This window comes from Tetrao urogallus (assembly GCF_951394365.1).
Source record: "Tetrao urogallus genome assembly, chromosome: 6".
NCBI lineage: Eukaryota > Metazoa > Chordata > Aves > Galliformes > Phasianidae > Tetrao > Tetrao urogallus.
Window position 1 is genome coordinate 58480015 of NC_136819.1, and position 13382 is coordinate 58493396.

The 13382-nt window shown below is 52.8% G+C and overlaps 1 protein-coding gene across 2 annotated transcripts in view; it reads right to left on the minus strand.

Annotated features, from left to right (window-relative positions):
* The window catches only part of FERMT2 (FERM domain containing kindlin 2), a gene marked incomplete at both ends in the record, with an annotated part of 35231 nt that extends 22383 nt beyond the window's left edge, over positions 1-12848 (minus strand). For both annotated transcript variants that reach the window (XM_079537311.1, XM_079537310.1), the window contains 2 exons: positions 2629-2862; positions 12692-12848. In XM_079537311.1, the coding sequence (XP_079393437.1) occupies positions 2629-2862; positions 12692-12848 (391 nt within the window). The remainder of the gene's footprint in view (positions 1-2628; positions 2863-12691) is intronic.
* Between the last annotated feature and the right edge of the window lie 534 nt (positions 12849-13382).

A 13382-nucleotide genomic window follows, 5' to 3' on the forward strand; every position in this document is an offset into this window, starting at 1 on the left:
GCATCCTTGCCCTGTGCTGTGGCACTGCATGGAATCACCAAGAACCACAGACTCATTTTCAGCCAGAGGGTGGTGAGGCACTGGCACAGGTTGCCCAAGGAGGCTGTGGATGCCCCATCCCTGCAGGCATTCAAGGCCAGGCTGGATGTGGCTCTGGGCAGCCTGGGCTGCTGGTTGGCGACCTGCACACAGCAGGGGGTTGGAGCTGGATGAGCATCGTGCGCCTTTGCAACCCAGGCTGTTCTATCATGCTATGATTAAGGCTGGAAAAGACCACTAAGATCATTGAGTCCAACTGTAAATACACCACATGTGCCACAGCTCTACAGCACAAACATCCCTCCTGCATCCTCCTTCCCAGGCTTTCTCTGCACAGCAGCAGCCTGTATCTGATGTCTGTTGTGAGCAGCCTCCATGGGCTGCCAAACACAGCACAGCAAACACGACTGCACAATTCGAGGAATTCCCAATCTTTTGGGTTGGATTCTCAATCTTTTGGGTCGTTAACTCTAAATCTTGGCATATCCTGTAATTTAGAGGCAAAATAAGCAAAAGCACAACCTAAATAACATACGCAAGCGTGATCCTGCTTGCTTATGGAGCATTGCAGAGATGCAACCAGCTAGAGTGCTGGCGACACGAGGAATTACTTCTAATTACTCCTTAATCATGCCATATGTTAAAATTAGTGAAGTATGTAATTGGATGCTCTGGGGGCAAAGACAGCAAACAGATCCAAGCTATGAGTGACTCACAAACACAATTTTCTCTGCTGAGCATTGGTTCAGGCAGGCCACAGCAGACGGTAATTTAAGAAATGAAGGGATTTTCAGAGAAAAGAGCTATGTTAGAGCAGGGATTACCTCCTTCCCTTTCTACCTTGAAATATGTGCTTGGTTTTCCTGAGGGAGGCAATTAGGAAACGCTTCTTCTCTGAAAGAGTGGCGCTGCAGTGGCACAGCTGCCCATGGAGGGTCACTGTGATCCAGAGCCATGGGGACGTGGCACTGAGGGATGCTGGCAGTGGGCATGGTGGGGTGGGCTGGAAATCTTGGAGGTCTTCCCCAAGCTATGATTCTACACATATACATATTAATCTTATAGATATCTATAATATATATATATATCTGTACATATAACCAGATAGAAAAGCATCCATAGATCTCCATGAAGAGCCTCCAGTCCCATCTTCCCATTCCCAACACTGAGCACCGCTGAACATCTGGCTTCCAGTACACACCAGCAGAAGGGCTAAACAAGATGCAACCCCCACATTCAGCCTCACAGCTCCCATCTGCCATCAAACAGCTTGGGTTTAAGCCAAACTCTTCTTTTGTTCCTTCCCCACCATCAGGTACCCCAGCACCTGGCAGAAACACCCACGACAGATGTCAAAGCGCTTCCTGTGCTGCTCACTGCAGCTCTCTGAGCAGATTTCCCCTCTTTGCACATCTTTAAATATTAGTGTTATCCTCCTGCTTTACTCATAAATACACAGGGAGGCCTGGAGTTAAATCAAGAGCTGCTTCAGGCCCATGTAAGGTTCTGGCTGCTCTGTGCTCTCATTACATGATTAACTCCAGCAGAATTTCCCAACATGACTCACTGCTAGAATCAGCAGCAGCAAAGCAGACGCTCGTGGCCTCACTGTCTAGCAAGGTATTGGAAATGGCAATAGGAGATGCAATGGGAGATGGGGGTGGGATGCTAAATCTGCTTGGAAATAACGCTGCCTAAGCTTTTCCTGTTTTAAGGAGAATTTTCCCAATATTTATCGAAATGAAACTCAAAAAAAAAGACAATCCAAGACAGCCCCAGAACTCAACCAAACCCAAAACAGGAAAGAAACAGCACAGAGCCCTCTCAAGACTCATCACCAGCTATATATACACCGGCGCAGCGGGTGTCGTAACAGCTCCCTTCCAGCTTCCTGCTCACACAACTGGGTCAGCCAAGAGTAACCAGAGCTGCTCTAGAAGAGCAGAAATAGATTTACTACAGCAGCGTGGGCATTGCTTGGTCCCTCTGAGCTGAGTGACCACGGCCCATGTTGGGGGAGGTGGAATAAGAAACATGGGAAGATCAGTAAAAAGCAGTGCAAACATTGCACATCTGGTATAGCAAATGATCCACCCCTCCTGGGGCTTCTTACTGAAGGGAATCAGGGAGGAAGGAGGGAGAATCAGCTGCTTCCTTCCACCAGACAGTTTTATAGCAGAGCATCATCACTTAATCCCTAATACCATTTTCTCCTAGAAGAAGACCCAGGGATCTGGCAGATTTCCTATTGCAGGGTTTGTTCTTCATCTAGCGCCTATGTTTGCAAAAATACAGATAGAAATCACAACCCAGCACCAATAACTCTACCAGGGAGCAGGGTGCTGCTGCCAGTGCAGCACTGCGAGCAGCTCTGCTCTGAAAGCATCACTCAGCATGGAAACCTCATCCCTTTGTGGGTTACATCTGCAGTGCTCTGCAGGTATCAACACACAGAACTGAAAGGCAAAACGAGCAGGCATTTGGGCTGCCTGATCCCCAGGTTGGCTGTTGAGTGCTTGAAGGTGGAAGGTAGCAGTGATTTAATGAGTTTTACTGCACGAGAGCACAAATGGAAGACAAGGTACTCACTGAAGGTTTTGCAGATGTCGGAAACCGCCTTGAAGACTCTGTCGGAGAAGTTGACCTTCACCTTCACGTACTTCATGTTGGGCAGCTGCAGGCGGAGCAGCTTGTGCTGCGGTGTGAACTGCAGCTTGGCGTCAGCCTGGATCCCATACTTGTCCAACGTCCAGTGTGTTTTGAGGAGCCACGTCTTCTTCTTCTCCCACCAGAGCGCGTGGTCCGACCAGTCCTTCTTGACATCTGCAACAAACACAGCATTCACCCATTAAAACCAAGACCAGAATTAACCTTCAAAAGTCAGAAATAATTGCTTGCACTCCATAGCAGCCAGCTCGGAGGTGAGCTTTTTGCTCGGGGATGAGTTGTTTGCTATGGGATGTACCAACGGGTCTGAAGGATGTCACTGCCTCCTCATCACAGAATCACAGAACAGCCCAGGTTGGAAGGGAGCTCAAGGATCACGAAGCTCCAACCCCCCTGTGCCATGCAGGGCCACCAACCTCCACATTTCACAGCAGCCCAGGCTGCCCAGGGCCCCATCCAACCTGGCCTTCAACACCTCCAGGGATGGACGGGGCATCACAGCCTCTCTGGGCAGCTGTTCCAGCACCTCACCACTCTCACAGCACACAACTTCCCCCTGACATCCAACCTCAATCTGCCCTCCCTCAACTCCAAACCATTTCCCCTTGTCCTGCTGTCATCTCCCCTTTCCAAGAGCTGACTCCCCTCCTGTCTGCAGGCTCCCTTTAGGTACTGCAGGCTGCAATGAGGTCACTCTGCAGCCTTCTTTTCTCCATGCTCAACAAGCCCAGCTCCTTCACCCTATCTTCATAGGCTGCCCTCTGCTCATCTTCGTGGCTCCTCTGGACCCTCTCCAACAGCTCCCCTCGGCTGTCATTTCCACCAATGCCAAAAAAAAAGGCTGTTTTCTGCACATCATGCAGCATTCAGGACATTCCAACCTTCCAACCCACACCATCCTACATTTCTACCACTGGCCCAGAAATGGGCTAGGCAGGAGGAAAAGCAGTGAGGAGAGTCACACCGGGTCCCTGTGGTCCCAGCTGATGGGACACCAAGGGGCTCATGGCCAACTCCTCGTGTTCCCAGGAGGGATTTTCACTTTACTGTTTGGTATCAGCTGTTGGCTTGCCCTGTCTCCACAGCCATGCTACCCAAAGGTGAGCCCAGCCATGTCCACGTGCACAGAAAATGGAATTAAACAAAATTAAGTGGAATTAAACAAGCTTCCTGCCAAGTCTTGCAGTCCCTGCAAATGAAACTGGAAAACTCCCAGATGTTACTCAAAGGAAAGAAGTGGACTCGACGATCCTCGTGGGTCCCTTCCAACTTGGGATATTCATGATCCAAAGTTGGAGCTGCATTTTGCAAAGCTCTCCTTGGGCTCAGAACCTCCGAAACCACTGGGGTGCATCAACAGCCATATGGGGAATTAAAGCCCTCCTCCCAGAGGGAAACCCAAACGTCGCTGCAGGACATCACGTGGGCAGGTGGAGAAGAACCCCAAGAGGATGCAGGACACTACGGACACACTTCTACCCTTGGAATGGGGTTAGCAGGAAGTTTTGAGCTTATGGATTTTGTAGGATTACTTTAATTTCCGCAGTAAAAAAAGAGGTTTAAAGCCAAGGTACTTTCTGGGTCAAACCCTGGCATGGCACTAAGCTTTCTGCCCCAGACCCTCCTGTGACCTTGGACTCCCACATAGGAGCCACCAGCTGTCACCCACTGCCATTGCCACTCTGTGACCACCAGCCCACACCCAAAGCCCTGCAGCGTGGGACGACAAACGGGGTTTTTTGATCCCTGTCTGTTTTTCCTTTTAATCTGTGACAAAACGGCATCATCACACAGCCAGAAAGTAGAAATGCTAAGCTGGACATTTCAGCAGCTTTGTGCAATCAAATTAAACAAAACCAAATATAGAAAAGCATGCAAACTTGCACAAGCCTTGGCTACTCTCAGAAAAATCTGAGAAATCATTACAATGGACTTTGGTAAGGAGGTCCAACTTGTGCCCAGCTGGAAGCTCAACAGGTTGGCACTGAAGTTTAGGGGGTGGGGGAAGCAAAAAAAGGCATCTTGAATCAGTAACACTTATGTGTAACAGAGCACAGGAGGGGATTTGGGTTCTCGCTGCAGATTAACCTCTCAGGCATGGCAAGCACAGCCTGAGAGCAATTAACACTTTGGGTTAACGGTGAGATGGCCGGGGAGCAGCTGCACATAAAGAAGCCTTGGAAATGGTTAGCAGCAAGCTGAGGGCTGAGCACTGAGCTGTGATTTCCTTGGGGCTGGGCTCAAAGGGGGGTTGGAACCCGATGAGCCTTAAGGTCCCTTCCAACCCAAGCCATTCTGTGATCCCAATGGGTGCCTTCCAATGCCACTGGCACGTTTCCATTGCCAACAGTTCCCATCTGGGATTCACACAGCAGAAAATAACAAGGGATACTCCAAGCTCACCAGCACCTGCTTAAGGGAGGCCAGAAGGACCTGTGGGGATCTCCAGCCCTGCAGCAGCTCCTTGGCACTCGCACACCAGACCCTGGTGTCACATCAACGCTGCCTGTGCCTCCTTGCTTTGGGGATATCCCAATATCTCCTGTCCTCAATGGGCCCTCCTGCTGCAGGACCAACAGCCAACAGCCAGCCACACAGGGCTGAGATGTGGGTTGGGAACGATTTAAAATCTCCTGCACAAGCTCAAGGAATATAGGCACTATATCTATCTACGCATATGGTAGAGCTATCTGTACATATAAGGACCCATACACATACATATGGACCCATATAAAGATAAGAATACAAAGATATAGCTTGGTATGTATGCAAAATATATAATATAGATATAAAATATATAAATACATACAAATATATCAATATTCCATATATTAAGTAATCACGTATCTAAAATATACATTATATATCATGCACACACACATCTATATGTATCATCTACATAGGACTATCTTCAAACACTGACCATTTCCACATATATCTCCACATGGGAAAGCACAGTGTGTGTGCACATGTACATATCTTCATGTTCACCCATACACAAACACACACATTTACCCACATAGTGGGCATGGTGGTGATGGGCTGATGGTTGGGCTGGATGATCTTAGTGGCCTTCTCCAATGCTAATGACTCTGATTCTCCATATACACACGCATATATATGTGTCTATGTGTGTGTGCTCAAGTGGAAGGGCACAGGCTGTGATAGGGTTTCAGTCCTTTATGTCTGCACAGTTTATATATATATATATATATATATATGTATATAACCGTGTGCATATGTGATATATATATCACACACCTGGATGTATTTATCACATACATGCTATAGATACACACACACAGTGTATTTCCCTACATGTATGTTCATTCTCTCTTGGTAAATGCACACACATGTGTACAGCTCTGCATATACACACACGACCATGCACACATACACACGTCCATCTATTGATCCCGTTGGGCTGGGACCTGCCAGCACCACCTCCTGCTCCTGCTGACCTCCATACACCCAGATTCCTTTGAACATGCCAAAGCCACTCCTTCTTGGACAATCATGGAAAAAAAATGCAGAAAATGAGCTGTTTCCATTTATCTGGGGTCAGGTGGGTTCGGCTGGGTGATGGGGTCAGGAACGATCTATTTGTTGGTGTGGTTTGGGGCACTTAGGAGCGTACATTGGGACTTTAAATGGAAAAGGATCAAAGATAAAATCCTTCTGCCCTTTGGTAATGAGACCTGAAAAATTATACTTTGCAGCACACAGAGACAAACAGCCTCTAAGAACCATTACCAGGCTGCTGCAGTGCGCTGCGATCAGCAACGTGATGCTCTCAGTACTCCTAAGATTTAATAAGGGGTTTTAATCTTGTGCCTGTATGAGGCCAGCTATGAGAAACCCATTGAACTGCTTGATCTTACAGGTCTTTTCCAACCTTCGTGGTTCTATGAATGGTTCTGTGAGTGGTTCATAGAACCTCAAAGGTCGGAAAAAACCTCTAAGATCATCAAGTCCAAGAGCTGACCCATCACCACCACATGCACTAACCGTGCTCCTAAATGCATGTAGGATGTGACCCATCACCACCATCTGCACTGGCCATGCCCCTAAATGCAATGCAGGATGCAATGCGGGGCACAGCTGCCTGACATATCCTTGCTCAGGATGATCACTGACTGATGGTCACTCTGCAGAACCCAGGCAGCACCCCCAGCAAGGACAAAGCCTTGCAGGCATGCAAGTGGCTCCTGCTCTGCAGCAAGCTCTAGGAAGGAAGCTCTTTTCAGTATTAATAGGATTACTCAGCTAGCACTTGGCAATCTGATTCATTACGGTGCCACTTGCACTCCTGCACATATATCCCTCCTGCTCCAGCTGCAACCACTTCCCCAGTCCTGGCCCTACAAATGTCGTTGTGACCCCAACACCCCCATTTTCCTAAGGGAGAGAATGAAGGAAAGCAAAAGGTGGGGTTTTCTTTTTAAACGAGGTTTTTGAGCAGGGTTCATGCCCTGCTGTAGCAGGGTGCTCCTCCCACAAACCCCATCCAGCAGCATAGCAGCAGAGCTGCGGTGGATGGGACCAGGAGCAATGCAAGGAAACTTGATTACGGTGGGGCTGGTGTGATTAATGCACTGCCCAGATACACAGCAGAAGGATGGAAGGAAGGAAGGAAGGAAAAGCACTTCTGCAGGGAGCCTCCAGCTGCCATGACTGCGCATCCCTCCGTCCCCATGCACTGCAGCATCGGGTCACAGTGATGAGACAACAGGGAATGGCTTTAAACTAAAAGAAGGGAGATTAAGGTGAAGTGGAGGGGGAATTTTTTTTTTGACAGTGAGTGTGGGGAGGAGCTGGCACAGCTACCTGCAGAGCTGTGGGTGCTCCATCCCTAGAGGTGCAACCATGGCTCATGCCCAGCGCCTGTGCAAGCTGTGCCAGGAGGTGCTGCAGATGATAGCAGCAGGAGGACGTTGTGCAGGATGCATGCAGCACGCAGATAACGCGGGGCTGAGCAGGCAGCCCGCACCCCAGCACCTCATTCTGCTCAGCACCCATCCCTCTGGTAACAGCTGCACCCCTGCAAAGCCAGCTCTGCAACTGCTGCAGCATCCAGGCAGCCTTTCTATAAAACCCCACCACCCAATAACCCCCCCCAGTGCCCAAACTGCGGGCTCACAGCAGCTTTGCAATCGGTGATGTTGCAATGAGCCAAGCATGCAGTGCAAACACTCCCTGTGCTCTTTCCCAACTCAGCAAACACTCCCTGCATCAAGAACTCCACAGCGGTGCCACACACCCTTTGTCCCCCCACCCCAACCCCACCACAGAAACAGAAGAGCGAAGGTGAAAGCCCAACACCATCACAGGTTGCACCAGGAACTGCCCAAGGAGGCTGTGGATGCCCCATCCCTGCAGGCATTCAAGGCCAGGCTGGATGTGGCTCTGGGCAGCCTGGGCTGCTGGTTGGCGACCTGCGCACAGCAGGGGGTTGGAGCTGGATGAGCACTGTGCTCCTTTGCAACCCAGGCCATCCTGTGGTTCTATGAATCCCTATATGCACACTGGGAAGCTGATGGCCCAGCACTGCCTTAAGGCCATTCTGGAGCACAGATCCCTTCCCCAAAACCTGACCCACTCCCCACCTCAGCACCATCCCTCCATGCAGTAACCACGTCCTTCTGGCCCTGCTTGGCTTCTTCTTGCAATAAAGTTCCCCCATTCAGCAAACTGGGAGATTCCTGGTTTGCTTTTTGCAATGTTTCGGTGAGGGATCCCTCTGGAAATTCCCACCCGGAGGCAGTCAGCTCCTCATCCATCCCTTTAAATATTAAGGAGCAACTCACACACAGCCGACATCACATCAAACACAGTCAGACTCAATGCAGAACGCCGCGTTCAGAGCCCGATGGAGGAGGGTGGGGAAAAGGAAAGGCCGGCCGCCGCCAGGAACAAACACAGCATATGAAACCAAGGGAAGGGTGTGAGCCGTGCTCCCCCAGCCCCATCCCACACTTTGTGCCACAGCCGACTGCGTGCCCAGAGGAAGCCGCCGATCTCGGCTGGTCTGAGCAGCAAACCCAACAATTTCCTGTCTGTGGTCACCGACAATTCGGGCATCGCAAACCCCCCGGCATCCCCAGCCTGGGTCGGAAGGGAAACGCTCCCAGCACCGCCGCAGATGGGTTCTGCCTCCAGGTGTGGGACGGCCGCTACCCCAATGCCTTCACGTGCCGCCGCACGGACAAAGAACAACCAGCCGACAGAGAGGAAGTTACGGCAGAAATAGATTGCTTCGTTTCGATTTTAATTCTTTGGGGAGGCTTCCAAAGACTCATCGCCGCTTGGGATGGGAGCACGCATCACTGGGACCTGCCAGCATACGTACAGCACCCAGCTCCCCCCGCCCCCAAGTCCTGCTCGCTGGCTGCACTGACGCCAACAAAGAGGACTTTATGTCAGCTGCAGCCCCGCGATCCGCTGCGTGCCTGTGCAGCAGCTTCCTGGAGCCAGGGGCTGATGTACAGCACGCAGCCTGCATGCGTCCTCCGATTACCGGCGACGTGCGTGTTCCACTTCAGTGCTGTTACAAATGCGTTGTTCCAGGGACAAGGACTCAGTGTGGAGATATCAACCACGTGCTGACAGCAAAACACGGAGCGACACGAAACCCCACTGAGAGCTGGGATGCTGCTGGCTACCCCAGGAGATGCTCCTGCCCCAGCACAGCCCAGTGCTGCCTGCTGCACCGGCACTGTGCCCACATCCCAGCCCAGCTAACGAGCCCGGCGTGACGTTCCCTAGGAGGATGTGGGTCACCAGGTGCTGAGAATCACAGCATGGCCTGGGTTGCAAAGGAGCACAATTCCAACTCCCTGCTGTGTGCAGGTCACCAACCAGCAGCCCAGGCTGCCCAGAGCCACATCCAGCCTGGCCTTGAATGCCTGCAGGGATGGGGCATCCACAGCCTCCTTGGGCAACCTGTGCCAGTGCCTCACCACCCTCTGGCTGAAAAACTTCCTCCTCATATCCAACCCAAACCTCCCCTGTCTCACTTTAAAACCATTCCCCCAGGCGCATCTGCAGGCTGAAACCACCAGAAGAAAGAGCTCTCCATGCGCTACATCAACCAAAAACCCCAAATTTGTGTGGATCAGCCCTTGTGTCCAGGTGAGATCCTGCCCTCCCACAGGGGACACACCATGAGGACACAACCGAAGAGCTGAGAGAGGATGGCAGAGCTGGAATCTGCTGCCCAAATCCTTCCAAGAGGCCTGACTGACCACAACATGAAGCCTTTGAGCAGTTGGGCTCCCACCACGCCATTGGATGGCACCGGCGCCCTTCGGTCCCCCAGCCCCATTGGCACGCACAGCCAACACCCCGTCCCCGAGCTTCCTACCTCCCCAGGAACGTCCCACCAGCTCCTCCCAGGCACATTTCAAACAAATGAATAAATAAATGGAAGCAACATTTTGGTCGCATATGTTTAAAACAGCCTCGAGCCGACAACAACAATAACCTCTGCTCACTTCCTTCCTTCCTCCTCTCGCACTGACTTTGTAAGTCAGGCAATAGTGGCGGAATTCCTACAAGGCAGCAGCCCTGCTCGGGATTTTGGGCAAAGCCAAGCAGCTGCTGCCTACTTCCAATGCAATCAGCTGTCTTCTGCAAACGGGCCAAGCCTGGAGTGCAGCCCCCTGTTAACAAATTACATATAAATACACAGAGAGAGAAGAATTCATCCCGACTTGATGGGTGCCACACAGTACAACAGCACGGGTAGGATTCATTGCACAGCTCCTATGCTGTGACCAGGATTTTACCCCGGACCTTTATAGGTTACTAAATAAATAGTGCTGCTCTTCCAACCTCAGCACTTTTTGCCCATTTTTCTGCCGACCACATGGCACAGCTCAATTAACACAGTGTCTTAATCTGCAGGGGTGATGAATAACAGGGGAGCACGCAGGTCGCTGCAATTCACTCAGTAACCAGAATCCCCGCTTGGGGGTTTTTCCAATCGCAATAGGTTTTAATTGCAAGCTGCTGGAGCTGCAGGGAGGGAATGCAGAGGGTTTATGTTCAAAGCCATCAACTGTTTTCACCAATGCGAGGGGTCCACCAAGAGGCAGCAGGGTCAGCCTGGCCCCACATTCCATGGAAGCTCCCCAATGGAGAGCCAATGGAAGAGCCCATGGAAGAGCCAAGCCTGGCCCACAGCAGCAGCCCCATCCATCAGCATCCCAGCCATCCACCACCAGGCATCCCAGCACTGCCAGAAACGTCAGCTTTGGGAAGTTTCCTTAAAGCCCACAGCAAAAAACAGAGAGAGAGGGAGAGGGAGATCCTTCAGGAAACAATCACACTGCTTGCTTTTTTAAACACAGAGACGTTAAGAAAGCAAACCAGCCCCGGGATGGGGGAAAGCAGTGGGAATTGGACTCATGGAACCGAGCGGCCGTGGGCTGTGCCGACAGCTGAGCACAGAGCAGCAGAATCCCATTCCGTGCTGCTGGCATTCCTTCCCCTCAATACAATGCCTAATTTAACCAGCACGGCGCGGGGACGTCTGACGTCAGCCTCTAATTCGGGTCCCCTCGGCAGCCCCGAGCAGAGCCCTCCATCACCCAGGGGTCAGTTTTTACCATTTCTAGAAAGCCATCGAGGTGGGTTGTTGTTGTTTTTCTTCCCTATTATTTTGTTTTGGTGGGGGGGTTTTTGGTTTTTTTTTTTTTTGCTTCCCCAAGCACTCGGCCTGGCTTCAGGCTGAGCTTTCTGCAGCTCCAGCAGAAAAATAACAGACACAAATGGGTTTTTGGAGCCAGGGCTGCCTCCAGCAGAAGACCCTTTGATCGAATGATTGCTTTAAGTCCATCTCCTCCTTCCTTGAACTCCAGACAATTCACAAATGACAACCAAAGCAGGACGCTGCTCTTACAGCCATGCAAACACGTTGCATTCTATCTATGATTCTATGATTTAAGCAGGACCCACGGGCACGGCTGACAGCTCTGCTACTCCCACAGCCCCAGGCATGCGCCTGCAGTGCAACATTCATGTTTTATCCCAGCAATGACAGCAGCCACCCCAGCACTACTGCTGGGTAAGCACACACAGACCATAGCCAGAGGCACGAAGAGCCACCTCCCCTAATGCTGACCATGCTCAGCTGTGCTCTGAGCAAACTCTGCCAATTAGATCTTTTTGTTAATCACAGAACTTGCACCGAACAGCCCGAAGCAATGATATTTCTGAGCTCCGTGCAAACTGCAGCCAGCAGGACCCGGGGTGATGGGAGTGGGTGCAGGGTGGGTGCTGCTGGGGGTCTGGGTGGAGCTCAGAAGGGTGCAGGGGCACCCTGGGGCATGCAGAGAGATGCAATGGGGCACTGGTGCAGGATGCAGGGGGACAGGCAAGGAGCAGATGCTGGATCTGGGCAGGGTGCTGGTCGAGGTGTGTCACAGAATACCCTGAGCTGGATGGAACCCATAAGGATCATCGAGTCCAACTCCTGATGCCAGATGTGAGCGAGGTGCTGGGTGCTGCATACAGGCAGGGTGCTGGGTGCCAAAGCACAGCGTCGGGGCAGAGCTCTGGGGCTTCATGTCAACAGCTGAAGCACAGTATTGAGCAGAGCCCTGGCTGCGGGGTGCAGGCAAGGCGCTGGCTGCCAGGTGCTGGGTGCTAAAGCACAGACTTGGGGCAGTGCCCCGAGCGCAGGCTGGATGCTAAAGCAAAATCCTGCTGCGGGGTGTTGAGCGCTACAGCAAAGTATTGCAGCGGGGTGCTGCGTATTAAGGCACGGCATTAAGGCAGAGCTTCAGGGCCGGGTGCCGAGGCGGTGCAGGCAGGGCTTTGGGTCGTAAAGCAAAGCACTGGGGCAGGGTGCTGGGACTCAAAGCCGGCTGCCGGAGCAGGGCGTCGGACGTCGGGGCAGCGTCCCGCCGCTGGCCGCTAACGCAAAGCATCGGGGCAGAGCCCCGCGGCAGGATGCTGGGGCAGGACGGCCGCCGGCACTCACCGAGCTTCTCGACGAGGCGCAGCATGACTCCCCCGATGTGGATCTCCCCGGTGACCCTCAGGGTGACGTCGCGGCCCAGGTCGGTGACATGGACGCTCAGCTCCCACGTCCCGTCGGCGTAGCAGCCGTCCGGCATGCGGATCCCGTCCAGCGCCATGGCCCCGGCCTCCTGCGCGCAGAGAGCAGCGCTCAGCGCCGGCACGGCACGGCTCGGAGCGGGGCAGGCAGGCAGGGAGGGAGGGACGGACGGACGGACGGACGGACGGAGCCCGGGGGGCGCGGGGGGGGACAGCGCGGCCGCCCCCGAACCGCTGCCTGCGGGGCCGCCGTTTGGGGGGCGGGGGGAGAGAAGGGGCGGGCAGGGATGGGATGGGATGGGAGGAGGAGGAGGAGGGACGAAGGAGGAGGAGGGGGATAATTAAAGGAAAAACGACCGCCGGGCCCCTGGCCTTTTATGGAAAAGAAGGACTGAGCGCAGCCGGGGCTGCTCCAACATCCGGGACTCGGAGCCGCACGGAACGGCTCGGAGCGGCTCCCGTCGGCGGCGCGGCCCCGTGCGGTGCCTTGGAGGCCCCGAAGAGCGGCTCCGCTGGGGCCGGTGGAGGTCGTGGGGTTTTTCCGAGCCGGCCCGCGCTTACGGCCTGGCTGCTGGTGGCTTTGGGATGTGTTCGTCTTGTCCCGTTGGTAGAAC